The sequence below is a fragment of the Anas platyrhynchos genome, chromosome 7, assembly GCF_047663525.1.
Source record: "Anas platyrhynchos isolate ZD024472 breed Pekin duck chromosome 7, IASCAAS_PekinDuck_T2T, whole genome shotgun sequence".
In the NCBI taxonomy this organism is placed as follows: Eukaryota; Metazoa; Chordata; class Aves; order Anseriformes; family Anatidae; genus Anas; species Anas platyrhynchos.
The window spans coordinates 16684801-16711460 of NC_092593.1; the positions used below are offsets into that span (position 1 = coordinate 16684801).

General features: G+C 42.4%; 1 protein-coding gene and 1 long non-coding RNA gene across 3 annotated transcripts in view; both read right to left on the reverse strand.

The window, feature by feature from the left end:
• Positions 1–695: 695 nt before the first annotated feature.
• LOC119717539 (uncharacterized) lies at positions 696–9321 on the reverse strand. 2 transcript variants are annotated; one of them, XR_011810593.1, is made up of 4 exons: positions 8833–9321; positions 6490–8541; positions 2036–2175; positions 696–1902 (listed from the first exon to the last, which is right to left on the reverse strand). It is a non-coding gene; the product is annotated as an uncharacterized lncRNA (long non-coding RNA). The 2 variants fall into 2 exon arrangements; XR_011810592.1 differs by having other exon boundaries at positions 2036–8541.
• A 2348-nt stretch (positions 9322–11669) lies between these two features.
• Positions 11670–26660, reverse strand: part of SNX4 (sorting nexin 4) — a 33282-nt gene continuing 18291 nt past the window's right edge. Inside the window, 8 exon segments of the mRNA XM_027462338.3 lie at positions 11670–13588; positions 13935–14049; positions 15422–15567; positions 16455–16554; positions 17764–17853; positions 21972–22037; positions 23517–23578; positions 25091–25163. Of these exon segments, the coding sequence (XP_027318139.1) occupies positions 13541–13588; positions 13935–14049; positions 15422–15567; positions 16455–16554; positions 17764–17853; positions 21972–22037; positions 23517–23578; positions 25091–25163 (700 nt within the window). The 3' untranslated portion in view covers positions 11670–13540.

Below are 26660 nucleotides of genomic sequence, written 5' to 3' on the forward strand. Positions count from 1 at the left end.
ATGTTTCTTTGTAAAGCGAACTGGCCTTGTTTGCTGGCTGTACGTGCCCACACCAAACCAGACAAGCAGATGAAGTAAAAACACTCCCTGGGTGGAAGCAAAGAGTCTTGCCCAGCCTGTGAGGAGCTGCAGCAAAGGGTGGAAGAAAACATCCCATCAGTGCTTCAAAGGTCAGGTGGAAAAGGAGGTGGTGAGAGGGTGAGAGCAGAGTGTAACAACTCATAGTCGGAGAGGACAAATGTTCTCAGCAGACTGAGGTAACACACTGATTTTTTTCTAGCCTGGGTCAAAGCTGTGGGTAAAGCCTTATCCCAAGAGAGAAGGCTCTTCCCCTCCAGTGAGCTGAGCATTGCAGAGTTTCTGGTGGCTGTGTTGCTGTCCCTACCTGTGACACAAAGCTGATTCTGTTTTCAGAAGCCAGTGACATGGTGAGAATATACCCTGGTAAAATACTGTGTTGAAGTATCTAGCCATTAACTTCACCAGTTGGCATAAATAAATAAATGGTGGAGATTCTGAATCATTCATTGAGTACAAAAGGGAAAACCCAAGAAGGTGACCCCAAATCCATGCATCTCTGGAGGAAAAACAGCTTTATTAAAAACCAACATGTTATCAGAGACTCCTTATTATCACCAGTAGATGCAAGCTGACAGGCTGAAATCAATGTCAGCTATTGGAAGGCACCACAAAAAGCTACTTCCTTTGAAAAATGAATATTTAGATGTAGATCAAGGATTCTTTCATTTTTTCAGCTTGGCCATTTTTGATCAACTCACTTGGCATATTTAATTAAAGATGTAATAGTCAATCTTATTCCCGACTGCATGCAAAGCGGCAATATTTTAGAGATCAGTTCCTGCCTGGGAAATGTATCTGTTTGTAGTTCAGCCCACTTATGTACTAAAATGGCTGCTTTTTCCCCACAGTTTACAGAGAAGTTTACAAAGCTGAAGCTGTCAAAAAATAAAACATCCTGTGCTATAACTATGCATACCAATGAGTAATGTTAATGCTGGTGATTTTTTCATGTAGGGATCAGTACATCAGTAAAAAGAAATAAAAACAGGTCTGATTTAGTGCCAAAGAGTCACAGAGAAATAATATCATTGGAGGCAGGGGGGAGAGAGGGAGGTTGGAAAGAAACACAAAGCAAGCTCAAAACGGCATTTTTCTCTTAAACTGAATGTGTTTTCAGAGTAAATTATCTTGATGATACAAACGTTACCTGAGTCACAAGTAAGGAAAAGAAACAGAAGAGTAGGGAGTAGTATAGTATGACACGACAAAAATACCAAAAATAGTGAATGCAAAACCAGCAGGTGGGCTGGGCCAAAACAGAAAGAGGATGTTGCTGCATCTTTACCACAGAAAGGCTGATCGTAGACATGTGAAATATTGCAGTCTCAAAGTTAAGGCTACCAAAAGATGTTTTTCATAGTAACTTGAACAATAAAAAGGAGTCCTCTGAACTTGAAATAGAACAGACAAACACAGCAATTTCACCTGATTTTGCAAAGACCAGCGAACTGAAGCTGATGGGGAGCACCAGCCCCTCTCTGTTCTGTCAGACTGATGTTCTTGCAGGTGGTAAGGACAGGCACAGCCCTTTACAACACAAAACAAAACCCAACGGATGCTTTTTATTATTGGAAATGTTTAATCATCTAAACTTAGGAAATCTTTTAATATATATCAGATCATTCCTAGTTGGTATTGTGGTATATCACTTGAGGGGTCCTGCTGGAACCAAAGAGCTGCTTGTGCTGGACGTTTGTCCTCAGAAGACAGAGATGTCTGCTAGTCCTTCCGTCTGTTACAACATGCAAAGGCACAGCCACCAACACGAGTACAGCGTTCTCAGTCTCTCGTTGCTGAATTTGCACATCCTCTTAGCAGTCCCTGTAAGTTGTGTATTATTTATAGCTACGACTAAACTCACGAATAAAGGAACGCTAACCTTAAATCATCCACTGCAGAAAGGGAACTTGGGCAGAAGAGAAGTGAGCTGCAGTGATGTTCTCGAGTGACATACCTGACCCTGCTCACCAGCTTGCCTGAAAGCAGCACCTTGCAGCAGCAGGCACTCCTCCGTAGCTGCATAGCTTCCAGTGAGGGTCATCGCTTCAGATGTCTCAGAAGAAAGGTGGAAGTTTTTCAGGCCCACAGCAAAGCCTGTAGCAGCAAAAGAGATAGCAGGAACGCAGCACACATATGTCTAAGTGAAAGCTTTTGTGCTTTCTCTTAGACAAACCGTTCCCTTTTCCTCTTGGTGGTTCTTCAGGTTATATATAAAAAAATAAAAAAATAAAAAAAGCATTGTAGTGTGGGAAAAGAAATCTCAATCACCCTCTAGAAAATGAGATCCTGGTCATTAAATACTGCACTTCACTTAATTGTTATCACGTTGCGAGGAAGAGCCGTCACGCTGGCACAAATTGCAGTTTAATTGTTCACAAAACACTCAAAACACACAACATGCGCCCATTTAACCACAGTAACACTGGAGCAGCAGCTGGGGCCCAGAAGGCACTTACACAGCCTGGCTGCGCAGTGGCACGCCCTGAGCAGGCCGGGTCTCCCCAGCACACTGCCTTCTGCTCCCAGACCATGCCTTCCCTGGGGAAGAGCCCCCCATACCGTGCCCCTGTGCCCCCCACCATTAGCTGGGACCCCATCCCATCGAGTGCTTTGCTCCCCTGTGGCCACGTCCCCTCACGCAGAGGGCTGCAGGTTCAGCCAGGCCTCAGCCCCTTCTAAGCACCTTAACGCATTAAAACTCTGCTCCTTAAAATGCCCCCTTGCACATGGAGGGCTGAGGGCACATCTCAGCCTACCAGAAGCTACCAGCAGCCCAGGTTTAGCACAAAAATAAAAGTGTTATTCCCCAGGGAGATCTTCCATCCTGGGACAAGATGCTGGCTGGTGCTAACAGAGGGTGAGGTTGGAAGGGACCCCTGGTGATCACCTGCTGCAGCCCCCCCTGCTCGAGCAGAACTTGTGGCTGGGTTGTAAGATTCCCTGGCTTCCCAATTAGTGAAGAGTACAAATAGCAAGGACACTGCAAACATGGCACCGGGGCATGGGGCCACACCAGCTGCAACACCCTCTTTGTTGTGTGAAACAAAAGATTTCTGGAGCAGAGCATTAAGAGGCAGCTTCAGCCAGCAGCTCTACCTGCAGGAGCAAGGCACGTGCTGTGGAGACAGTGGTTTTTCAGGGGAAAAGATGTAATAAACTGGGAGTAGCCCTATCTGCTACTTCAGAGCACTGGCTGACTGCTGGGGGGGTCTCTGTGAGGAGGGCTTTGCTGTGCTGCAGGCAGCAGCTATTCATAAAAAGCTGCAAGCAGGGCAATCAACACAGACAGCTAAATACAGATGGGTCTCAGTCCAGAGGATCCCTACCCACCGCCACATTAGCGGTATGCTGGCGGCATGCTTAGCTGCACTACTCAAAGTAGCATCCCATGGCAGTTTTTCCCCTAATTCACAGCATCAGGCACAAGCTTGAAACACAAGCATAGGGGACTGTGGCCCAAAGAAGGAACTTGCCTTCAGCTTATTTCCTACTGTGGGGAAGCTGAAAGGGCCCTGCCACCAGGCGGTTCATCTTTCCATTTCCCCTTCCTCCTCCACTTCTGAAGCCACCCAGCAGCTTCAGGCAGGTTTGCACAGGGTGGGGGGACCAAGGCAAGGGTGGGCAGACAACTCCAGGGTCTTTGGAAAGGCTGAGCCAATGCCAGGGAGGAGGAGAGGTCAGGACGAACCAGGGTGTCCCACATCTCCGGCAGCTGCTGCCACCCTTCCCATGGTCCCCAAAAGGAACCTCTTCCTTTGGACTCCCTGTCATCAGACTGGCTCCATCGGAATTTTGGGTTCTATGGTGGCACGCACGATGTCAGTGCTATGGCCAGGATGGCAGGAACTCACCGCCAGCTGCTCTGAAGCATGGCAGAAATAATAGGAACAAGGCCAAAAGCATGCCACAAGGAAAAAAGAGTTTTAGATTATCAAGTAATAGAAAAAAAAATACCAAAGCGAAGAAAACAAGGACCTGGCTTTTGCTGATGAAGAGGAGGGAAGCAGCATCTCCAACCAGCCTGGATGAAGCTGCACAGAGAAGCACCCTGATGGTTGGTTCTCTGCCCCAGGGTACTTTGTATTTTTCTAAGCAGAAGATACAAGTTCAGGCTCTGCTCATAAAGTTCCTGTCAGGGATGGTCCCCAGCCAAGCGTGAAATCCAAAGAAACCTCTCGAAGCAGCTGGAACAAAGCTTTGCATCTGGAGCTGTGTAAGCCAGAACAGCTCCAATCTGTCTGCTCCAAGCATTGAGGAAGTTTGGATTAAGATGTAAGTGCGATGGCCAAGATTTCTCCCTCCTCTGACAGGTAAGAAAAAGAAAAAAAAGTAATTTCTATTGTTTTAATTCCCTGGGCCCACAATCAAAATGAGTTTCTCTCTCAGAGACATTGTGCAGTAGGAAAATCTTGAACTGAAGGGTTTTGCTTTCATGGTTATAGCAGAGACAACACGTCAGGGCTTACAAAAAGCATGCATTAAATGACTTTTGATGTTGCTTTGCATTTCTTTCAAAACCCAGCTTGCCTGGCACGTTGTCCCTTTACTGTGAGTGCTGTCAGTGTCAGAGGCAGCTTCTCCTCCACCACCCTCCCCATCACACCTGGCTGTGATGCAGCCACCACAAGCACTTTTCCCACCATGGCATCTCAGGTGGAAACTTGCCTTCATTTCCCTAACACAGGGAATATTCTGAAGAACTCATACAAACTACTGGCAACCGCAGATACTGCGGTGATGGCTACTGCACAGCAGGTGAAGGTTTCCAGAGTATCTTCTCAAAATTCATGATGAATGATCTGATTTTCAGAGCAAAGCTAAGGGCTAATATGGAAAGCTAATGAAGAAGAAACCCTGCAGCAACTGTTCAGCTTTTAAAGATCACGCCCTAAATCCTTTCTATTTTCTTCATTTTTAAGTCTAGTTTTGATTTTCTCTGCTGCAGGCTTCTGAACCAAACCACACCACTTTTAACACTGCGTGGCGTGGGCTCGCTGTGTGCGGCCGCTGCCATTGTGCCACCTGTTGCCTGGGCATGCTGCACCCATGAGCTTTTGTGATGAAACCCTGAAATCTGAGGCTTCACAGGTGCTCCTGCCAGTGCCCAGAGACAAACAAACCACCGCAGGGCTGTGAGTCACCAGGAACCACACACTCACGTTTGCGACGACATCTGGAGAGCAGCGACTGGCACACAGTGCACAGGGCAGGCGAGTCAGCTCCCACGAAGGCACAAGCAGGGGGAGATCATGTTGCAAGACCACACACAGGCTGTCACCTTCCACCAGAGCCTTCCCCGTGCTTGGCGTGGGTGCTCTGAGCCCCAGTCCGCTTGCATGCAATGCTGCAAACCCAGCAGCAGCGCTGAGCAGGAGCCAGGTAAGAACCGCGACTGCTGCGATTTGGCTCCAGTAGGAGCCAGCAAGCACAGGTACAGACAAGATTTATTTCTGCTGTTGGAACACGTTCTTTTGTGGATTAGCGGCTGCCCGGTGCAAACAGACGTGAGTTAACCCTTCTTTGCCAGAGGGCTCTGCAAGCCTGCACCGCTGCCATTAGGCAAGATGCAGACGATACCTACCCCAGCACGCAGCACCGAGCTCTCCAGCTGGAGCCTTGCATCTCTGGGATCTGCGTGCCTCAAGCACAGAGAACAGCTGCACATGGACCTGCGCTTCTTTCTCTTTTACAAAGGAAAAAATATCTTCAAGACTGCTCTTCTTTAGCAAAAGGAAGCCCTAAGTGGATATTTCCAGACCACTTCCAAAACGGATCTTTAAAAGTCCCAGTTTCTGATTTTCACAGACACAAGAGGGTCAAAAATCTTCAAAAGCAGAACCAAAACAATCTACCACAGCTTTTGTTCCTCATTTAGGGCAGACTACATCCAAGATCTAATTATCTCTCTGCAACTCCCTGAGCAGTCGATGCAGACAGAGGGGTCCGCAGGGAGCCAGCCGTTGAGCCCACCTGAAGCCCTTACCTTGGGACGTGACTGAATCCGTCTCGCAACCAGCGCCCTTGGACAGACAGGAAAACTGCACAGAAATGACTCCAGATCCCCTCTTTGGTGACATGGGGGTCAGATTGCCCCTTGGCAGAAGGTAAGAAGAGGTTATGCTTCTGAGCATCAGCCCCTTCAGACACTTTGAGGTAAAGGAATGTCCTTGGTGCACGCTGACCTCAGAGACCATCGGCTTCATTTTACCAGCACTTTATTTTCTCCCTTCTTTCCCAGATTAAGGCAGTCTACTATCTAGATTTAAAGTTCAGATACAGCCACACAACCATTTGCTTTTCCGCTCATTGGATCCAGAACAGCTTCTGAGAGAAGCGCATTATATTGCACTGATATGGACAGTCATGGAAATGCACCTCCTACCTGCTGCCGCGTGCCACGTCTCCTACCTGAGGCAGAAGGATTTTCCTCTGTGAGAAGCCAACACTGGTCACCGTGCCACCAAGACATCAGTGGAGTGGAAGACAAATGCTGGCAAGCAATTGAGGAATTCTTGGACCACTGAGCTGGAGGAGGCTTGTCACTCCATCTTTAAGGAATGTGGGGAAAAAGAAAAGTGTCTGTGAGCAATATGGTTCATATCAAACCTAAGCAAGAGTTTCTGTAGTTTTCTAAACATGAGACAAAAGGGCAAAGTACCACTGGCTGGAGACAGGAGAGCGAAGGACAGCTACGCAAAGGGAGGCTGGCTGGCACCTCCAGGAGCTCAGGAAATGGGACGTGAGGCGAGTTAACCCCCTATCCATGTGGCATGGGAAAGTGATACCGTGTCTGATGCCGATCCCGGAGACACCTCCTGAGCAAACGCTTTACACTTTCAAAAGCTGCAGAGATGCATTTTTATTTATCTCCAGTGCGGGAAGTTCTATGCTGGATGGCAAAAGGAAATGTTTTCAAATTTAAAAGTAACATGAAACTGAGCAGCCAGTGAGTTGCCTTGTAATCACAATCATTGTATTTGTTAGAAGGAAACAGAAAAAGGCCCAGCTAAGCACCACATATTTAGCATTTTGAAGCTAAAAATAGCAGTGACCAAATCAGCTGGAAGAAGGAATTTGAGCAGAACGGAAACTATCACCAGAAATTATCTGAGAGTATTTTAGAGTGCCCTGAAATTGGAAAAGGCAACACCCATTCAAATCCCCATCGTGTCTCTGAGGAGAAATAGAAACAGGTAAAGTATTATGGAGGGGGAAGGAATAGTAAATCCAGCCACAGGTAGGAATTAGAGGCTAGGAACGATCAGTTATCTATAAGGCAGCAAAGAGAAACCAATGGCCAGCAGAACTAGCAGTGAGAATAAGCTTCTTAAGTAGTAAAAAGAACAAAAAAAGAACAAAAGCGTTCCCAGCACAGGCCCAGCACACCCCAGAAACAAAAGAGTTGTTAACAACAATGCAGAGAAATCAAATACAGAGTATTAAAAAACATTTCAATTCCAAAAACTGGACCAAAAAGCAGGTGAGACACAGCCATCGACCCCGTTAACAGTCAGTTCCTTTAGCTGTCACCTGCCCAATAAACGCTGAAGGTTTGGGAAAACATTTGGACAAACACTGCTTACAGCCGCAGGACTCGGCATGCCGGCAGGAGGAACTCGAGGACGTACGAAGGCGGCAGCACAGCAGAGTCACACCCGGAGCTTCTCTGCAGCTCTCCCCCAGCAGGAGCTCCCGGGGAGCAGCCAGGGCGTCTGGAGAAGGCTCTCTCCTAGCAGCCCTCCAGACCAACTTGCCCTGTTATTTGGCAGTCATCACAAGATGTGCTCAGGGAAGATTTAACACTGAGAAGGATTTTAGAAAGGAGAATTCCTCACCCCTAATAATTCAGTTTAGATATGCAACATCTAAGGATATTCTTTTAATTTCATTCTACGGGGATGCTTAAAATAAATCATGCTGTGTGCGCAGCCTTGCTCAACCATATCTGTGCGTTATCTGTACCACAAGGAGGTCATTTCTCCCTAGTCGCATCCAGGGTGCAGCACTAGGGATCAGCTTCTTGCATTAATGCCTCTCAGGTCTCTACAGTTTCTTCTCAAGCCTTACAGAAGTCCTGACGTGAGAGATCTCTGAACCACTGGTACTGATTTTCAGCAAGGTTTGAATTTGAGGAGAAATCCCACAAAATTGGAAGACGACTAATATTTTGCCTATTTATAAAAATATATCATTAGAGAGATTGGATTATTATAGGCCTGTCAGTCTGAAAGCAATCCCTGGGAAAACAATAGTTGATGCTGAATTAAAAGGGATCAATGCCAATCGTGATGTTCATGGAAAACAGACCGTGTCGGGTTGATTCTGGTGTTAACAGCTCATAGTTTCCTTGACAGAGCAATAGCATGGATGTAGCAGCCACGCACGAGGAGCTCTTCCCGACTGCCTCCTGCAGGCAGAAACACCCTGGGAGGGGAGCAGACGAAAGCCTCCCAACACAGCCTGGAAGTTAAAACAGACAAATGAGCCTGGAAAGAAAGCGTATGCTTTTAGCCTCTGGAACAACCAGCGTAAGATTTGGCCAGTGTCACCGGAGAGTTTCAAGGCTGGGATCAGAGAGCACACGCTTCAAGAAAACCCTAATTTAAACCAGCGTTGGGCGAGGGCAACCTTCCCAGCGTTTGCAGAGCAAATTGCATGAACGATCACAGCTTGCTCCTGCTGACCGTGCCGCCAGCACCCCTTCCAAGCAGTTCCGAGGATCAGAAGCGTGCCGCTAGCCCAGAAACCCACCTTTAAGCCCAAATCACGGCAGCGTTTGCCCCCGGTGCGACGGCGACCGAGGAACCTGGCCACGAGCTTGTGAAGCTCCTGCAAGTCACCGCGCCTGGGTAGCGGCACCCTGCGGGAACGAGCGCACTCCTCGTGCAATCCTGCACCGAAACCTCTCCGGCTACACCCCCGGCCCCTGCGAAGCGGCGCCTGAGACCCACAAGAGGGCGGTCGGGGTTGCGTTTTCCTCTCCGCAGCATCCTTCCCCCGGCTCCCGGCGAGGCGCTCAGCGCGCAGAGCCGCTCCCGGCCCGCTTAAGGGGTCTGTGGGTGCACAGCCAGAGCTGGGCTCCTCGCATGCCACGAGATGGCCCGAGCACAGACAGCGCTTGCTGACGATGGGCGAGCTGTTTAATGCCCGCTGGTCCTGGGATTTCCATGGGGCAGCCTGCTTGGGTCGCATCGGTGTGCGTGATTGTGCTGGTGGTTGCAGGACCGGGTCTCCACCGAGTTTATGTTAGGCTTTCAAAGGCAGAAGCATCTTCTCCTATCTTATACGTTCAAAAATAATAATAATACTAAAAACCAAAGAGATATTAAAATTAAATATAGCATCAGGCTGAAAATTAAATCTCTCCTTCCAAGTGGAAGAGATGTTATAATAGATGTTACACCGTTACTGGTGTTCAACTCAGCTTTGAGAACACAAGTGTAATTCAGACCTGGGCTGGCCATCATCAGTATTACAGGCAGTCCATTCATGTCTTTGACAGCTCTCAAAATGTCCTTATCTCCTGTCCTCATTTTGCCCTCTCTCCCAAACAAGGGCGATGCAGTGCTGCTTCCCCCCCCGCACAAGGCACATCCCAGCTACGGATGCTTTCCTTCTGTTCTCCTCCCCAGCTCTTCCACCATCCCCATGTCTGCCCTGCATCTTACCTCTTCACTTTCAGTCTCCTCCTTACCCTCTCTGTGCATCTCGTCCCAAAACCTTTCTTTGCTTTTATACAGTTTAACCTCCCTTCCTCTCCCAGCATGGTGCCATCTCACCTCATCTTTAAACGCTGCACCACCACTACCTGGAATCCTTCTCCTCCACATCCGAGAATTTCTAATTTGGCTAAAATAAATAAATAGGAGATTGTAGAAGGTATCAATCAGTCAAAAAAAAAAAAAAACAAAAAACTTCTGGAAAGAAAACACATTATCAGCCTACAGAAGCCATTCAATAGCAACCAAAAGTCAGCAATGTTTTGCCTCTGCACCTGACACTGCAGTGTAAGTCATTATGGCAAAATCCTTTCAGTGACGCTGTGTTTTACCAGTAAGTGTCAGAAAACAGCAGAGGAAGAATCAAGGGAGAAGTGTGTTAGTGTGTGTGTGGGGTGGGGAGGCTGCATTTGCTGGTGGTACACAAGCATGCTGTACTTGATTTTGGCACTGCAGCTGCTACTCCCATTTAGCAGCCCTCATTCCAGTTGTTTCCTTTGTTTGCCTTATTTCTATGGCAGCCCCGTAGTAGGATTTTCATTGAACAGATAAAGCTCCATGGGGAGGCACTAGGAGCAAACACAAGAGAAGCTCCAGGAATGCACAGACCATGAGAACAAAAACATGAATTAGACCATTGCCCTGCCATTGCAAGACAAGTTGGGGGCAAAGGGAGAGAAAATAAGGCAAATGCCTTCTCTGTAATCCTTTAGGGAACATTCAAGTATGTTTCTTGTTTCTTCAACAAATACACGGGAATTTCAGTAGCAGGGAGAAGCACACAGGACAACAAAGTCTCTCCTAGGAGGCAGCACTCGCAGCCCAGCCCAGCCTCACTCCAGGAGCTGCTAAATTAATTCTGCTTTGTGAAGAAGTCAGGTATTTAAGTAGAACATTTTAAAAGAGATAAGACCCTTCAGAAAAAACATCTTACCTTTCAGTTTCACCTGGTTCCCTCACCCTAGCTGCATTTCACAAGCAACAGTAGCCAGTAAAATGCACTGACAAATCAAGGTCCTGCTAATAGCAGCGAAGGTCGAGGCAGCACCACCACTGATAATCCCTGCCTGTGGCAGAAGTGACAGCTCTGTCAGTAAGTCAGATAGTCCACATAGGTAAGGTGTTGTACATATGAGCATTTGGGTGACATGAAGTTGAAGTGGTCTACCTGGGCGCTGTTATTTTCAAGGCCCTCCACCAGTTTTTGATGTTTACTGGATCAGAGAAGGAAGCAAGCCAAGGCAGAGGGGCTTGAGTTACAGAAGCTAAATCTGTGCTGGAAAAATGCACACTTTGTGAGCGTGCACTGTCATGTGGACTCTATTAACCAAATGGAAACAGACATTAACTAGATGATTTCCTCTTCAAAAGACAAAAAATGAAAAGAGGGGGAGGAACCCTTAGCGTTTGCTAAGATCCACAAGTAAATGCATGCAAGACTGCATGCAATGCAAATCTGGAAACAGCAAAAGTAAAGGGAATTAAGCTATTTCAAATTACCCTTAACTAAGCTTTCACCCAAGTTCTGCCAAACATCACAAACCCTTTTGAACTGCATCTTCTCTTATCCAGATGACATCCATGCAATTCAGACAGCTAGTTCTGTTTGGGCAAAAACAAAGCAGGGATCAAAACTGGATTATAAAGGGATCAAAACTGGATTATAACAAGGATCTTGTTTTGGATTTAGATGCTATATTCTTCACCTAAAAGGTGAATCAACTAGTTGTGCACAACTTACCTCTTAAATTTTAAAACCAAATTTCGGAGATTGTTTGAGATGGCCAAGAACTGAACTCAATACAGCGAGCAACATTTGTCAGCATTGGGAAAATATAGCATTTTTACAAAAACAGCATAACAAAAATATCAAAGAGCAATTTTATTTAGCTTATTGGCACAAAACTTACAAGAACTGTGTTGTTCCCTTCTTAAACTTAGTACAACTAGCAAGGGAAAAAAGGCATACTAATACATTTATAGTAAGCTGTACAGCAAGTGAATTATGGAAAGAGGCACCAGAAAGATCTACCAAAAATCAAAGTGCATGAAAAATACCTACTCTGAGCGCCTCATGGTATTGTATTAAGGCACCACTCCTTTAGAAGGCTTACTGAATATGTCAAGTGTGCAACTTCTTGGTTTGGAATGTAAAAGTCCTTCCACCTGTATCGGAATTGGATACTGCAATCCTCTGAAGAGAACACTTCTCCTTGCAAATATTAAATGGAGACCTCCTTCTGTCCATATCATTTCTCAGAAGTGTCATTGTCAAATGCTTTGAGAAAGCTAACATACGCTATCAAAGCGACCAGTACATTACTTCCAGTTTGAGTTGTAGTGTACACCAGGTCTATGAATTCTTCACAATGATTTTATAGAAAAAATGCCACAGAGACAAAAGTGACATGGGACATGTCAAGTAATGATATTACTGATAAATTACCAAAACAACTTCTAAAGACTTCCTGGAATATCTCAAAAGAAAAAAAAAAAGGATCTGAGTAGTGTTATAATCTGGAAAAATTAAATACACTCTCCAAGAGAATGTTACGAAGCTTCCTGTAGGATTAGCAATCAAGTCTGATGAATTCCACAAGACTTCAGGAACTTTAAATACGTAGAAAAAGCCCCATATTAGACAGTGGTAAATGTTTTTCATAACTGGCAACATTTAATGCAAGTACCTGTAACTGCAAATCATGTTATACTGGTGATATCATGTTATAAACGTTAAACACAGAAACATCCTTAAAAGAGCTAGACAGATACCTTAGTTCATTGCGGATTCTGTACATCACTGCTCTTCATTACTACAAAAATCACACCAGACTTTATATTTCAGCATCTCCACTAAGGACTACTCGTTTACGAGCCAAACCACTTCAGTTACAAGAAGAGGTACCACAAACCAGATTCACATCTAATGTAAACAGGTTCCAAACAACCAAACAGAAGTTGCAGAAGTTGCATCTGCTTCTTAACCAGCCTTGTTTTTGGTTTTGCTGCTCAGCTGGATCACCAGTTTCCTTAACTTGCAGGAAGAAGTTTGATAAGAAATCAATGCCCATATCAAAACTCAGGTGGGAACCAGTAAATGCAGAATATTGTATCAAACCATTGTACAACACCTCTACTGTAGAGAGTTTCAAACATCTCAGGAGCTGCTTAACCTGACCTTTGGAAAAGCACATTTCTTTATGGACATGCAAAGGCATTTAAATATGAACCCTTGGCATTACAATTTCATTTTTTTGTCCCTCCTGTGGTGTAAACCTCAAGAACACAACTGTGTGTCCTATTATAAAACCAAAGCACCCTTGAGCATTACAAATTCTAAACAGCAAGAGCTGAAAAAAAAGGGCATCTGGAAGTGATCTATACATTACGGAGCATGGTGTTTCACAAGTCTCAGAGAGAACAGCTCGGTTCATACTTTCTGGGATAACTTTCCCTACACCTTTGCCCAAGTACAGAGTTGTAGTTTTCAGTAACTCTTACCCCTGAATTATTTGCTACCACATATAAAACATGCCACAGTAGTGGCAGTCAGAGCTAAACATTTAATAACATAACCTTTTTGTCCTTTATTAACAATTACAATCAGCAGAAAGAAAAACTATTCACTCAACTCATTTATTTCATGATTTATATGTAGGTCATGTAACAACTTAACATTGGTGTTAAACGTTTGTGCTTCCATTCTCTGGCACTTGGAGGAGGAATTCATTTCCAGATAATCACATCTTGCTGAAGCATTCCTTTGCATTTGTCCAAACTTGAATTCCCTTTAAAAATAATAATAATAAATTAAAAAGGCAAAAAATAGACGGAAATATAATTTGCTTGCAAACCTCAGACTTTTTTTTCCATGGAAGACTCTATAGAAAACCCCACAAAACTCCACACAAGAACAAGGCAGAGACCACACTGGGATTGGACCACACTGCCTATTATATATATATCAACATTAACATGTCACAGAGTTAGAGTAGGATGGAACATGTGGGAGGTTTTACGCTAGTGACTTCCAACCTTCTGTGACTGCAACGCTCCTAGATGCTGAAAGTTTGCATCTGATCCCCTGCTGACATGATATATACACTACCCTAGCCTTTCACAAGCTACACATACCTTTTTGCACATGCTAATCTGCATAACAGCATAGCTTATAAGAGCCTCCTTCAAATCGCGATTCTTTTGCTCTTTAAACCGTTCAATATCAGCCCAGGCACTTTTCACAAAGTCTCTGGAATTAAAAGCAATATTTCTGTTAGTGTTTTACAAGTTACAACCTCAGCTCATCTTCCTTCTTCTGAACCCCACAACAAGGAAGTTTTATGTACGATAAAGCACTTTGTTTCAGTCAGCAAACCAAGTTCTGTATTTATTATGCATCCCGCAGTGTTCTCATTTTGTAATTGGCACTACTGCTTAATTCTCCATCTACTTCTTAAGATTTTTAAACCAGAACCAGTTTCACAGGATTTTATTTTATTTTTTTAAAATATAGTAAGCATCACTGCTGTAGAACCAGCATAATTCAGAATACACTTTTCTCTTCAGATTTTCTCAGTGACAAAATATCTTTATGCTAACACTCAGCACACAACATTCCATGTTTCTGTTTCAATTGTCAAGTCTGAATCTTGGTCTTTCCAATGTGAAAACTCAGTTGTCAACAGGATTTGAGACAGTAAAGTGTAACAACATTTACAATGCAAATTTGACTTGGACAATTCACTTCAGGAATTAATTTTGTTGGTTTGGGGATTTGTCTTCAGGTCTCTTTAACCAAAATGGAAGAAGATTTCTTTAATTCATGGCTTTTCATTTGTGCTGGACTGTACACACAAGGCAAGTATTCACTTGAAAATTGCTTCCAGAGCTACAAAAGCAGATCTCCAGTACTTCTGTCAAAATGATTAAGAAATTGGGTTTACTGAATGTCGTGTTGTTTTGAACTGCTCATGAACTAGTCTTATCTTCTCAGCTTTAATCCTAACATACCAGGAGATACCACATTTACCCCTTCTATTATACGATGAACATGTTTTGACACAAACACATTGCTTCAGGAATGTTAGTTCCTATTTTTCATATTTGCATTCCTGAAGAAAATTTCATTACAGCATTGAGAAGCAGTTACTCAAACACAGCTTGCCAGAACTTCTAATCTCTTTCACACAGGAGTCAGTTATCCCCCATATGAGGAGCTGTAGAATATTAACTTAGGACCCATGCATATAAACCAAACTAAATACTGTATTTGAAGCAAATCAGCTTTTGAGTCTTAGGCTATTCAGCTGCAGACCTACAAGCCCACCTGCTAAACATATTACTAGCTGAACATAAAAGCAAGCAAGTCAGCCATTAGAGTGGGCTCAGTAACTGGGAAAGTCATCAGGTTTTACATAAGCCATACACTCAGACCAGAAGCTAACTGCATGTACTGTACTTTATTTCACAACTTGCAGCTGACAGGAGCTTTTATAGACAGCTCATAAACACCAAGAATATATTAAAAACACTTATAAAATGCAAACACCTTCAAGAGCATCCAGTCGATGACTTATGCTAAGACAAGCCCCATCTCCTTTGAACAAATCAAGCCTGTTTACCTGCCTTCCAGATTTTTAGATTTTAGTTGTTCTTCTCCTTCCTGTATCTGCTCTTCTAGAACCTTTATCTTGGCTTCCCTCTGCTCAGGGGTTTCCTGTCCGAACAGCTTGCTGGTCATCCCTTTCAGGGAGAATGTTCTCATAGTCTATGAAAAACAAAAGACATTCTAGATTTCGAAATTCTTGAGCAGAGCCATGATACATCACATGACTTTTACCAGCATTAGGGCTTATTATTCAGTTCATTTTTGCCTTTAACTACCAGAAAGTGGCATATTTAATTTCTTGAACGTCCCATATATAGGTAGCAATTGAAAGTATGGCAGCTCACATTATAGAGAGACAAGTGAGGATGGAGAAAGAAACAGAAACTTGTATCTCAACTTTTATTCCCAGGAACTCCGGACCCTTCAGACACCTTTAAGTAATTTGATGTTCAAACTCTTACAGCTTGTCTGTGGATTAGACCATAAGCAAGTCATTCCACTGGCATGGGTAAGCTTCCAGACAAGTTTTTCCTCAGACTGAGGTAGGAAAGAACTTAAAGCCTTGCACTTTGTATGGTAAAGAAAAACTATGAATTATTTCTCCACAGGATGTCAATAGATTCAACAGCAATATTAAAAAATTTAAATACATGTTACTAGTAGTAGTTTCTTAGCCATTGTCTTCCATATAAGAGGAACTAACGCCATGTATCAGTAGCGTCCATGTTCCAAAAGGCAGAGGAAGCCTTCCAGAAATCCTACCATTTTGACCTCTAGGGTAGTTATTGTTATTATTCTGCCCAGTTCCTATTTCCTGTAACCTTGTACTTGCTCTCTATCAAATTCTCTTATTGAACACTAACAGCTTACGTCACCAAGAACCAAGTTACTTTTAAACCTCAGAGGCCTACAGCTCATAGGATACTGCTCCTCATAACCAGGGGCCAGCATGTTAGTGCCATTTAAATGTCATTCTAAGTAACTTGGCTCACACACACACACAAAAAAAAAAGGCATCTTGGAGAAGAAAGTGGAAAAAGACTCACTCCTGTTGCCAGCTCCTCACACTGCTGTTTCTTAGATGTTAGGTCCTGTGCCGCCATTTCCAAGTCATATTGCATTAATTCATGTTTCCTGCAAACTGCCCTGAAAAGTAAGTAATGAAAGATCTGTCACGTACTACTTTGTTTTGCTACGTTTCCCTCCATTTAAACTTTACAAATGGCAAAATGCTTTGTTTGGCAGGCAACATATTCAGTTATTTATCTAGCTCGAATTCAACAGCCCTATCACAGAATGCTTAACTCTGCAATTACTGTAGCTTGGATCAAGGTATAAAGAAAGTTCTTATTCCAGCAGCATTCTGCTCTTCTTTTTAGACTCATTTCAAGACATACTCAGCAATGTGAGCCCTGCCACCCACTTAAGTATACCACTGTAAAATAATTTTATTCAAAATACATCAGAGAAAAATCACAACTATGACAAAAGGTAAACGGAGACAGAACATGTCACAGCAGCAATGCATCAGTCAATCACAAAATTCTTCATGTTTTAGTTTTTAAACAAAACAAGAAACAGTGCTCCTAGACTCGCATAGTGCCTTTCATCTGGAAAAGAGGCAAGTTTCCTCTGACCACCTGCAGCAAGTCCCAGTCCTGTGTGGGCTGATGAGGCTACATCCGTACTCCACTGCCGGATGCATGTTCATCTCCCAGGAGAGGCTACTTGTGCTCTGGGTTCCCTGACAGCAGCCATCACACTCGCCAACTTGATTCTCTACAGTATTACTGGACCTCTCTGAAAAGTTCAGAGCCAACCCAGAGAGAGCATAATAGCACTAGGTGCAATCTTACAGAGTGAAGAAATTTGCTTTCACATCCACGCTTGTAAGGGAGACAGCCCTGTGAAGTCTAGTCTAAAACAATTTTAAAAAATAAAAAAAATCTGTGTTTAGCTGCACAGTAACGTACAGGATAAAAGTTACATGGGGCACTTTGAAATCTGCTGGGACTTATAACAGCTGTAGCAGCTCTATTTGGCCTGTCTTTTAAAAGACAAAGCTTTCAGCACATTGGGGCACAACTAGCCAAGGAAACAGCATTATCTTCCACAGTATCCAGATCTTAATATTTCCATCATTTCACTTACTGACCAGCTAGCTCAGTTTTAAATTTTTATTACCACCCATATGGCAATCAAATACAAGTAAGCAAAACAGGAGGTAAGAATGTGAAGATTCCTTAACACTGAAATTTCTACTTCTTAGAGATCAGAAGATACCAAAATTCAACACCAACACAATATTAGAGGAAATCACAATTTTTACTTGATCTCTATATTTCCGTTTCTTACCGTAGTGCTTCTGCATAGAAGAGATACTCTTTCAGCTGATCTGCATAATGTTCCTCTTCTTCCAGGATGTCATCAATAGAAGCTGCATATCTGGTGAAAAAATGGGCACAGTCAAATAGGAATTCATTAATTTAACCTTTATGGACTGCACATACAGTAACACAGGAGGACACCTGTTTGACAGAAAGGCCAGTCACAAAGTAAAACAGTGAAACACGCTTCTGAAAGGGGTTTTCCTTTGTCCTTTGTTTTTAATTAAACTCTGAGTCAGCTAATATAAACATTCCTGCAGGCCTGTTTCTTTGGTTGTTACTACAATAAATCTTTTGATGAGTACAAGATTTATCATAAGTTTCCTGCTGAAGATGAGGCAGTTTTTATTACAGGAAAGGAACACAATTTATTCCTTGTCTTCAGTGGATTGTCAACAGGCAGCACCAAGGCAAAAAGGAAAGATATGATGCAGAAGAAATCCTGCAAGGCTGAAAGCACTACAGCTTAGAAACGTGAACATCATACCTTCTGAAAAGCAAAGGGGCACTACTTAAAAGGCTTCTTTTATTGTTTGTTATTCAGCCAACCCATAAGCCTGAGAGCAAAACTCATAGTGGCTGCTCTGAACGCCAAAACACAAAGTCCTTCGGCTCCTTGAAAATGTATTGCTTTGCCTGCTGTGAAAGTCAGGCATATCAGTTCAGAGCAACAAGAAGTTTAAACCTGCCTTTTAGGGAAAAATCCTCAGAAGCATAAGGGTTTTAATTAACTCCACAGCTCTTAAACTCAGTAAGTTTCATCATTTAGGCTGACGTCTACTAGAAATGGCAAAAAGCACTTCGTTTTTCTAATTTATATTGCTGACTGAACAGTATTTAATAGGTTCTCACTAACCAACATGACTGTGCTCAGACACATCTGCAGGAACAGGCTCACAGCTAAGAGATGTGCACATCCCACCTGGCACAGTGACAAAAATAGGATGCTGCTTTAGTCAGCAATACAGAGTGCGTACCATTACCGATAAACAGAATGAATGAGAGCTTATCACAAACACTACCAATTCAGTTTGGGTTCTTGAGTCCATGGCGATCCCTGGCACAGAAGAAGTATTTCCACATCTACGGGCTCCCTGAAATAAGCATGTGTCCATGTCTGTCCAGTGACCAGCACAATGCAACCAAACGTTAGTTACTGCACCTCTTGCCTTTAAAGTTTGTGCAAAGTCTTTGAGTCCCTCAGTTTCTTCTGGTGCCTCTCTACTAATTATCTCCAAGAAAGAAGTGGCAGAATCAAGCTGAAAGGTAACTGTTAATATGACTCGGTAGAGAACAGAACATTCTTCCTGCAAGTTCTAGAAGAAACAGTAACGTCACTTAGATACCAGGAATCTAAGGGAGGTATATGATGGAGACATAAGTAGTGAATTTACCATCATCAGACCCACTGCCCTGCTCAGAAGAACTGCATAGGTTCTTCATGTACTTGCCGAAGAACTGGAAGAACGAGGAGCTTGAGGAAAAGTGGTAGACGTGCTCATCTGTGTAAGTATGATTTTATTTATTTTTATTTAATTTTGAAGTTTACAAGCAAGGTAGGTTCCTCTGATGCTCTGTGAAATCAAAGACATGGCATACCCAGGACAAGCCCTACCAAGTCTACTTGGGATAAATAAGCACAATACCCAAGGTGATCAGCAACAGTGGAACAGTTCAAGTAGAAGGAGTAAAAGAACAGAGAGAACAAGAATTTACATTGTGAATCAAAGCAAGGAAGAAGTCCAAATTGTTGAAAAACATGCACATTCTGAAAAATCCTACAGCCACACAGGTCATATGTGTCTCACCCTCTCTATTCTTAAGTTCTGAAGTGCAATAATTTTAGTACAGTGGTTAGATTTCCCAGGGCAGCAGATGGACCACATGTCAGTTTCAACTAAATTCTAAGTTTGTAGAACTGTTAGAGCTTGTATGCGGCAGAACAACTCTCCCAAAATAAATAAACATGCAAAAAAAAACACCTTACCTAGACCAGACTTTCAAGACACTTAAGTTTGCTTTCAAAGTAGTAGTAAGACAAACTATATTCCTGACTGCCTAAGCTGAAATTTAGACACTGGTTTGTCCAGGGAAAAAGAATTATGGAGAAACACTGTAGTAAGTACTAAAGGTACCCAACATGTTCCCACTCTTCATGGGAATCTTCAACTAAAACCCTGTTTTAATTTAGACTGATTCCACCTGTATTGACAGTCCAGTTGATAAAGAGATAAAGGGTCATTCATTAATCATATAAAGGACAGAAGTCAAAGGTCAGACATCTTTCATATTTTAAATGCCAGGATTACAGTCAGTCATTTGAGCTTTCTCAGCATATTCAGTTGTTTTTATTAATCACTTCAGCAAGCCTCATCCTGTTATACAACATGCACCCAGAGGTACTTTGGGATGTCTTCTCCATATATTAAGCAGTTTTGTATCATCCTAAACAATAACATCTCAAAAGTTTAAATAAATAAATACTAAAGACTACAGCACATGGGGTAGATATACTTCCAAAACAAATTTAATTACTGTCTATCAGGCAACCTTCCTGCAGTAGCTTTCTGTTGCAACAAAACTGCTCGGTCTAATGTTATGGGAAGAGTAGCTGCATTGGTAAGTTACACTTTCAAGAGATCATCAATGTGGTCCTTGCTGGTAGGAGACTACACGAATCTTACTGCTGCCATTTCTTGACTGCCACTAAAAAAAAAAAAGATTACCGTTGTACAAGAACGTCTGAGCAGAAGAGATGACAGACAATGAAAGCTACCTCAGACATCGTGCAAAAAGAGTTAGCCAGAGTCACCACCACACCGTTACTCCGGATCTTTAATCCTAACCATGTCTCAGAAAAACCTCTCTGATGTGCGGAGAAGGTTCAGCCTCCTGACTGAGAGGTCAGACCCACTTTAGTTGATCAAGCTTTTTCTAGGTGTTGACACTTAGTGTGATGCATCTCAACCACTGAGAACCTACTTGTGCCTACCCAGCTTCTCTGCATTACAGCATGTTTTCATAATGTCTTCAATTTTTGCATATTGCAGTAGGTGCTGAACATTGAAGTAGAGTACAATTATTTTCTTCTGAAAGCAAAACACATTTTCCATTTATTTGTTCTCACCAGAGCTTTCCATTTAGAAAGACATAATAGATTTTTTTGGATGTAAACCATCACATGAACAAAACACAGAAGCATGAACACATTCAGAAGAGCCCAAATTCTTGAAGATCTAATTAAAACAGGGTTCTTCTGAAGAAACCAAGAGCAGTTTGGTATGGCTCTTCAAACCCTTCCATTTGACGAGGCATAATATCAAACACAACCAAGCAGTAGCACCACATTCGTAGATCTGCACTGTAAACTGATAGCTTTACTTCTACCCAAATTATATGTATATATATAACTTATAGAGTATAAGTATCAAACAGCTTTCCTCTGTTGTTGAAGTTGTTACTTTACAGTAGCACCTGATTACAAAAGAGGAATCGGAGTCACAAGAAGTTATACCATAACTGAAACACAGTAACAGGACACAACTACCTGGAAAGCAAGAAGCATGAACCTAGAATAGTACTTCTGTGAGCACTCTGAAGTGTTAGACTCTTATTTTGAAGGCAGTGTTTCACGTACTCTGCCAACTGACTCTAGAGATGCAAAAAAGGGAGGATTCTCTACTTTATTACATCCAGACAGCATTTGTTTCAAGAATCCATTAACGTTTTGGTGCTGAATAATTAAATTTCTTAGCTTTGTGTAATTAAGTCCAAATCTATGTACCATCTACTGCATGGTACAAAATACCACTATCAAAAACAAATGGAACTCATCAGGTCTGCAGTACATTAAAGTTGTATTCCACCAGTTTCTGGCATAGTAGCTTAAAAGAAAAGCTGGAAGAATTCCAAGCACTTCTACAATTTCAAAATAATAATAAAAAAGAAACCCCTCTGGTTCTCCTGAGACCTTTTGAGCTACTTAATACAGTACATGGATGCTAAAATTGTGCCTGCATCCAAGTCACAGAAACGCTGCGCACCTAAAAACAACGCGCCCCCAACTTTCTCGGTGCACTACTTGTATGCTCTTTGGGGTTGAGGGAAAAGAGAGGAAAGAGGGAGAGTTCTACATCTGGCTTCCATCAAGCTATCAGATATTCAGTCAGTACTTACACATCCATGTGGTGGCCAGCACTCTGCAACCCATCCCCCATCTCCTTTTCAATTGCACTCCACTCACTGTACGAAAAACAAACGAGAAACAACATCACACGTGAAGGGTAAGGGAAGTTAATAAGCTGCATCCTGTATATAGTTTCTTTCCAGGTGACACCTGAATGGAAACTGCCTTCAAGTTGGACTTGGCCAAACTGTTTTCCTCCTCTAAGCAGGCAGCGTAACTGACAGTGTAACTGCAAGGCTATTTAAGGCTCTGTTAAACAACTGTCCCTGCTGCCTAAACTCATCCTCACAAACATGCAGAGCTTAAGTTGGTTTTCAGCCAAGAGGGTCTTGTTTAAATAGCTAAAACTAAATCAGAGAGAGACTAGAACTTAAAGGAGAGAGAGTGAACTTTCTAAAACAGAATTTGGTCCACCTCATTTGCCGAGGAGAAACTGAGCCCTCCACACTTGCAACACGTCAGGTAGAAGCCTCTCATTACAAAAAAAACAGAAGGTGGGATTGGACATTTGCAAGCCTTTTACCTCTTCCGAAATGGTTTGCTGTATGTTGTTTTCTATTTTTATGGTAGGTGGCTGTTTAGTTCCATTCATTAAAAAAAATATCAACTCATAACTGCCTCCCGCCTCATTACCGCAACTCCCTGTTCACACTGGGGAGACCATTTGGATAAAGTAGGAAACAGAGCAACAGTAAAGAAAGTAAGATACTTGTTCAGGACACCCATGTACACCGCAAATTTAATTGTGTTCTCAGCTTTGTGAAACTTTATGAGACTTATTAGTTATAAGAATTACGTCGACAATTCTTCATGCAAGAAAAAAGCAGAGGGGCAGTCCCTTCTATTTCACATAATTTGTGCCTAATGTGTCTATTTTGTCCTTCACTTTTTCATAAACATTCCACTCCGTTAATGTTGACATTTGTTTGTCTTTGTGTTATTACAGAACTACACCTAATTTCACTTTAAAACCCCCAATGAGAAAGACATCTGCTATCCATTAACCCTGAGAATTAAATTTAGCACTTGAACAGTGTGTAGAAGCAGGAGGTTTCCCTTAACCAGAAGTTTAGATTCTTCAATTCTCCAGTGAGATGGAAAACTTGAGCATGCAATTCACTTATATAAATCAAAAACGATAGGCAAATTCACTTTAAAAAAGGTACTAAAATTGGATAGATACAGTTGTTGGGCTTTAACTATTTAAAAGACCTCGAGGTTTTTCAGACAACACCATGAAACCAGGCAGTAAGTTACATCCTGAAGAAACAGAATGCAAATGACACAACACAAGTCCCAAAGTTCTGGAATACAAAACAAAAAAAAACAAAAGTACTTAAAACTAAGCACAGCAAATCCGGAGAGAGATCACTGTATCCAACATACAAATCTCATTAGTTCTGCAAGACAAAATTTTTCAAGCCAGACATTTGAATATTGCAGACGCTGTTATATGTTTGCAAAGCGGAACCAAAACAAATTCACTGCTCTCTCTACATATACCTGTAAGCACATTTAAAAACTAAAAATCTTACCTGAATACTCTTCCATAGTTGCCGTGGACTTTATAGACACCATATAGCCGGTCTGCCACCCTCTAAAACATTTAAAAGTTATTTTTTGGTCATCGACATCAGAGAACTTGCATTGTGAAAATCGACGTACAAAATCCAAGTCTTAATATTTTTACACAGGTAAATAAGATAGGCCCTAAGTCTAGTCTAAGCTACTACTGAAGGAGAAGATCAACAGCATAAAATCTTTGAAGACTGAAGTCACAGTCAAGGCTGTAATGAAGAGTAACATTTGAAGTATTTCTTTGGAAGCACTTGTGTACAGGGTATATCAATGGAGTCCACAAATAATCAGTTAATTCAGTTTTTGATAGAAGGATGTAAGACATATCCTCCTTTGCCTGCATAATGCTAAATTTATATGCACACTTGCTTATTTAACATAAATATGGCAAGACAAAAATCTATCCTGACATCAAGACCGCAGGGAAAGCTTCGCTAGCACTCTAACAAGTGACTTGATTTTTCCATCTAGCTCAGTGAAACCAAGGAAAGGAAATGAGCTATCCATTGCAGAGCTTATTGCTAGAGCTAGATATGTCATTTCAGCTGTTTGGAGAGTTAGTACCTACTGCAGCCAGTACTACAATGCTGGCGACAACATCAGAAAGAGACCACATGTACAATTTGAGCTGTGACTTGTAATCCAGATAATGCCCTTGTAATTGTGATGCACCAAGGAATGAGACTGAAGTTCTGTAAGAATTACAGAACTTGTTAAAGCAGTACAAAGGAAATGTAAGCAAGTCACCTAATAGATCTCACACACAGAGTCCTGAGAAAAAGGCACTGTTAGTACAATACCAGTGATTAATCCTCTCATGTACCTCAGTTCAACAGGACAATCAATTACCAACCTTCCCCACAGCACAGTTTCCATCAAAAATTAAATCTCCGTGAAGCATACTAAAAAGGCAGTATCATGCTCCTCTTTATTGGAATTGTTATTTCCTGTTTACTTTTTGTGTATTTTTTTTTTTTTAATTTTAAATCTTCCATTGTCAACCCACAGTATATTATGCATGACATAGTTGTTCTCATCATTAAAAAGAACATTATTCTTCAGAGACTGAAGAACAAGCCAAAAAAACTGTGCCGGGAAGCATGCATAATTCATACTACAAGTTCTGGAAAACAAAGTTTTATATTTCTGACCAGAAAATTGTGTTTTGGGTCCCTTCCTAATGCAGACATCCAGCAAAAGCCACTTGCCAGCTGAGTGGACATCTTGGTCCCCTTTAAAACACCTCTTCCTGATATGTGACCAGCGGGAGGGTGGGCAGATTAGCAGTAAAAATCAACCTAAACTGTCCTATGTGGAACTCTCCCCCACACACCTCTACCCCAGCTCCCCAAAATCTGCACGAAGCCAGTACTCCCCTTCCCATCTCCTGCCCCACACTTGAGAGTTGGGCTCTCTGAGGCAGAACTGCCCTTCTTCTACAACACGTATACCAGTTCTCTTGACTAAACAAGAAATGCTGCCTTATAAATAAATTACCCTGTTTGTCACGACACACATGGGAAATACTTACAGCTCTGACTCGCAGAAGGTGTGATATGACAGACTGCAGTTCATCGCTATAGTGTTTTAGCTCAGTAAATCTCCTGGGAGCAGGAAACAGATAGTACATCATTAGCCATCATGAAAGCAAGCTTTCACAGAATGCAAGATAGAGCCACAACGCTACAGCCAGCGAGACAGAGCCCAGGTTACGCTGAAGACTCCTGAAGTGACTGCAGAGTTTAGTTTCCCTAAAACAAACAATCCCAACACTTGGCTGACTACTGTTTTTGAAATGCAAATGCTGAAGGTTCAGATCAATTTAAGAGACATTTTATGAAATAGGTAGTGAACTGAAATTACTAATTTATTTTTTATGGGGTTTATAAGAGCAAGTGTTAGTGAATAGGAAAGCTTAAAGTAAGTACAAAGCCGAAATTTGTGAACGTGTTTTTATGAAGTAATATGGTTCAGTATTTCTGACCTGACAAAGGTATTTGCTTTCAAGCTGCCATCTAGCCAGTTTTCAGTACAGCCTCTGAGAAATTCAAGGAAGCTTTTATAGTTATCACAATGCCTCTAAGGCTAAGGTGTACAGTAACTAGCTGTGCACGAAACCCTACTGAGAACTGAAGCTGCTTGTAGCTAAAAGCAAGCAGGCTACCACAGCCTTACAAGGTACCAGTCCAGCAGCTCGTTGGGAGTGCTCACGTGCACATTGCTGAAAGCAACAGGCATTTATCAGCCACCCCAATCAAGCCTTGGTGGTAGTTTCAGTTGATACAATTTGGCTCATCCTAATTAGAAAGCTGAGTCAGTCACCACATCTTTGCTAGTCACAGGTGACCAGTTAAGCCACAGCAGCCACCACTCATGCATAAACCCTCCCTGTTACACTGAAGTCTAACTCACAACTCACTCTGAAAGCACATGGTACACAAGAACATGCTTCTTTTAGATAGGTAAGGTTGTTTCTGGCTTCCTAAGTTACTACACAATGATCTGAAAATAAACAAACAATGAAGAATGTAACTAGAATGAAAGAATAAGATACTAAAATTAACCTTCTAAAGCTGATGTTCAACCATAAAAAACACACCTGAACTCCTCCACCCACTGCACGCACACAGCCAGGCTTTGTATTTCAGAATAGTTTGTACCCAAGAGGTCTTACTGAAATGAGTCAGGTCACTTGCTTTGGGTGACCAAGTATGAAATTCCAGGGTTTTTCATTTAACACCTCTTCTTCCCCTGCCAGGAAGTCTTCCCCTAAAATATTCTCCTCCCTACATTCAGGAAGTAGAAGCTTTATTGCCATTTCTAGTATTTCTGATCTCCAAGGAGCATCTTTTATAGGATTATGACACATACAGGGTTAAAGTACATAAAAAGATTTAAAAGCCAGCAGAGAAGCTGTATGGGAAAAATAAATATAGTCATTGATCTGCACAGTGGGGTTTAGAGAGCAATCTTTTCAGTTTACACTTTATAAAATATGCACCAGGGCAGCATGTCAGACAGCTGCAGACACAAACAGTGAAGATATTTGAAATAATTGAACTAAGAACAAAAGATTAAAAAGCATGCCTTCAGCTCAGGAA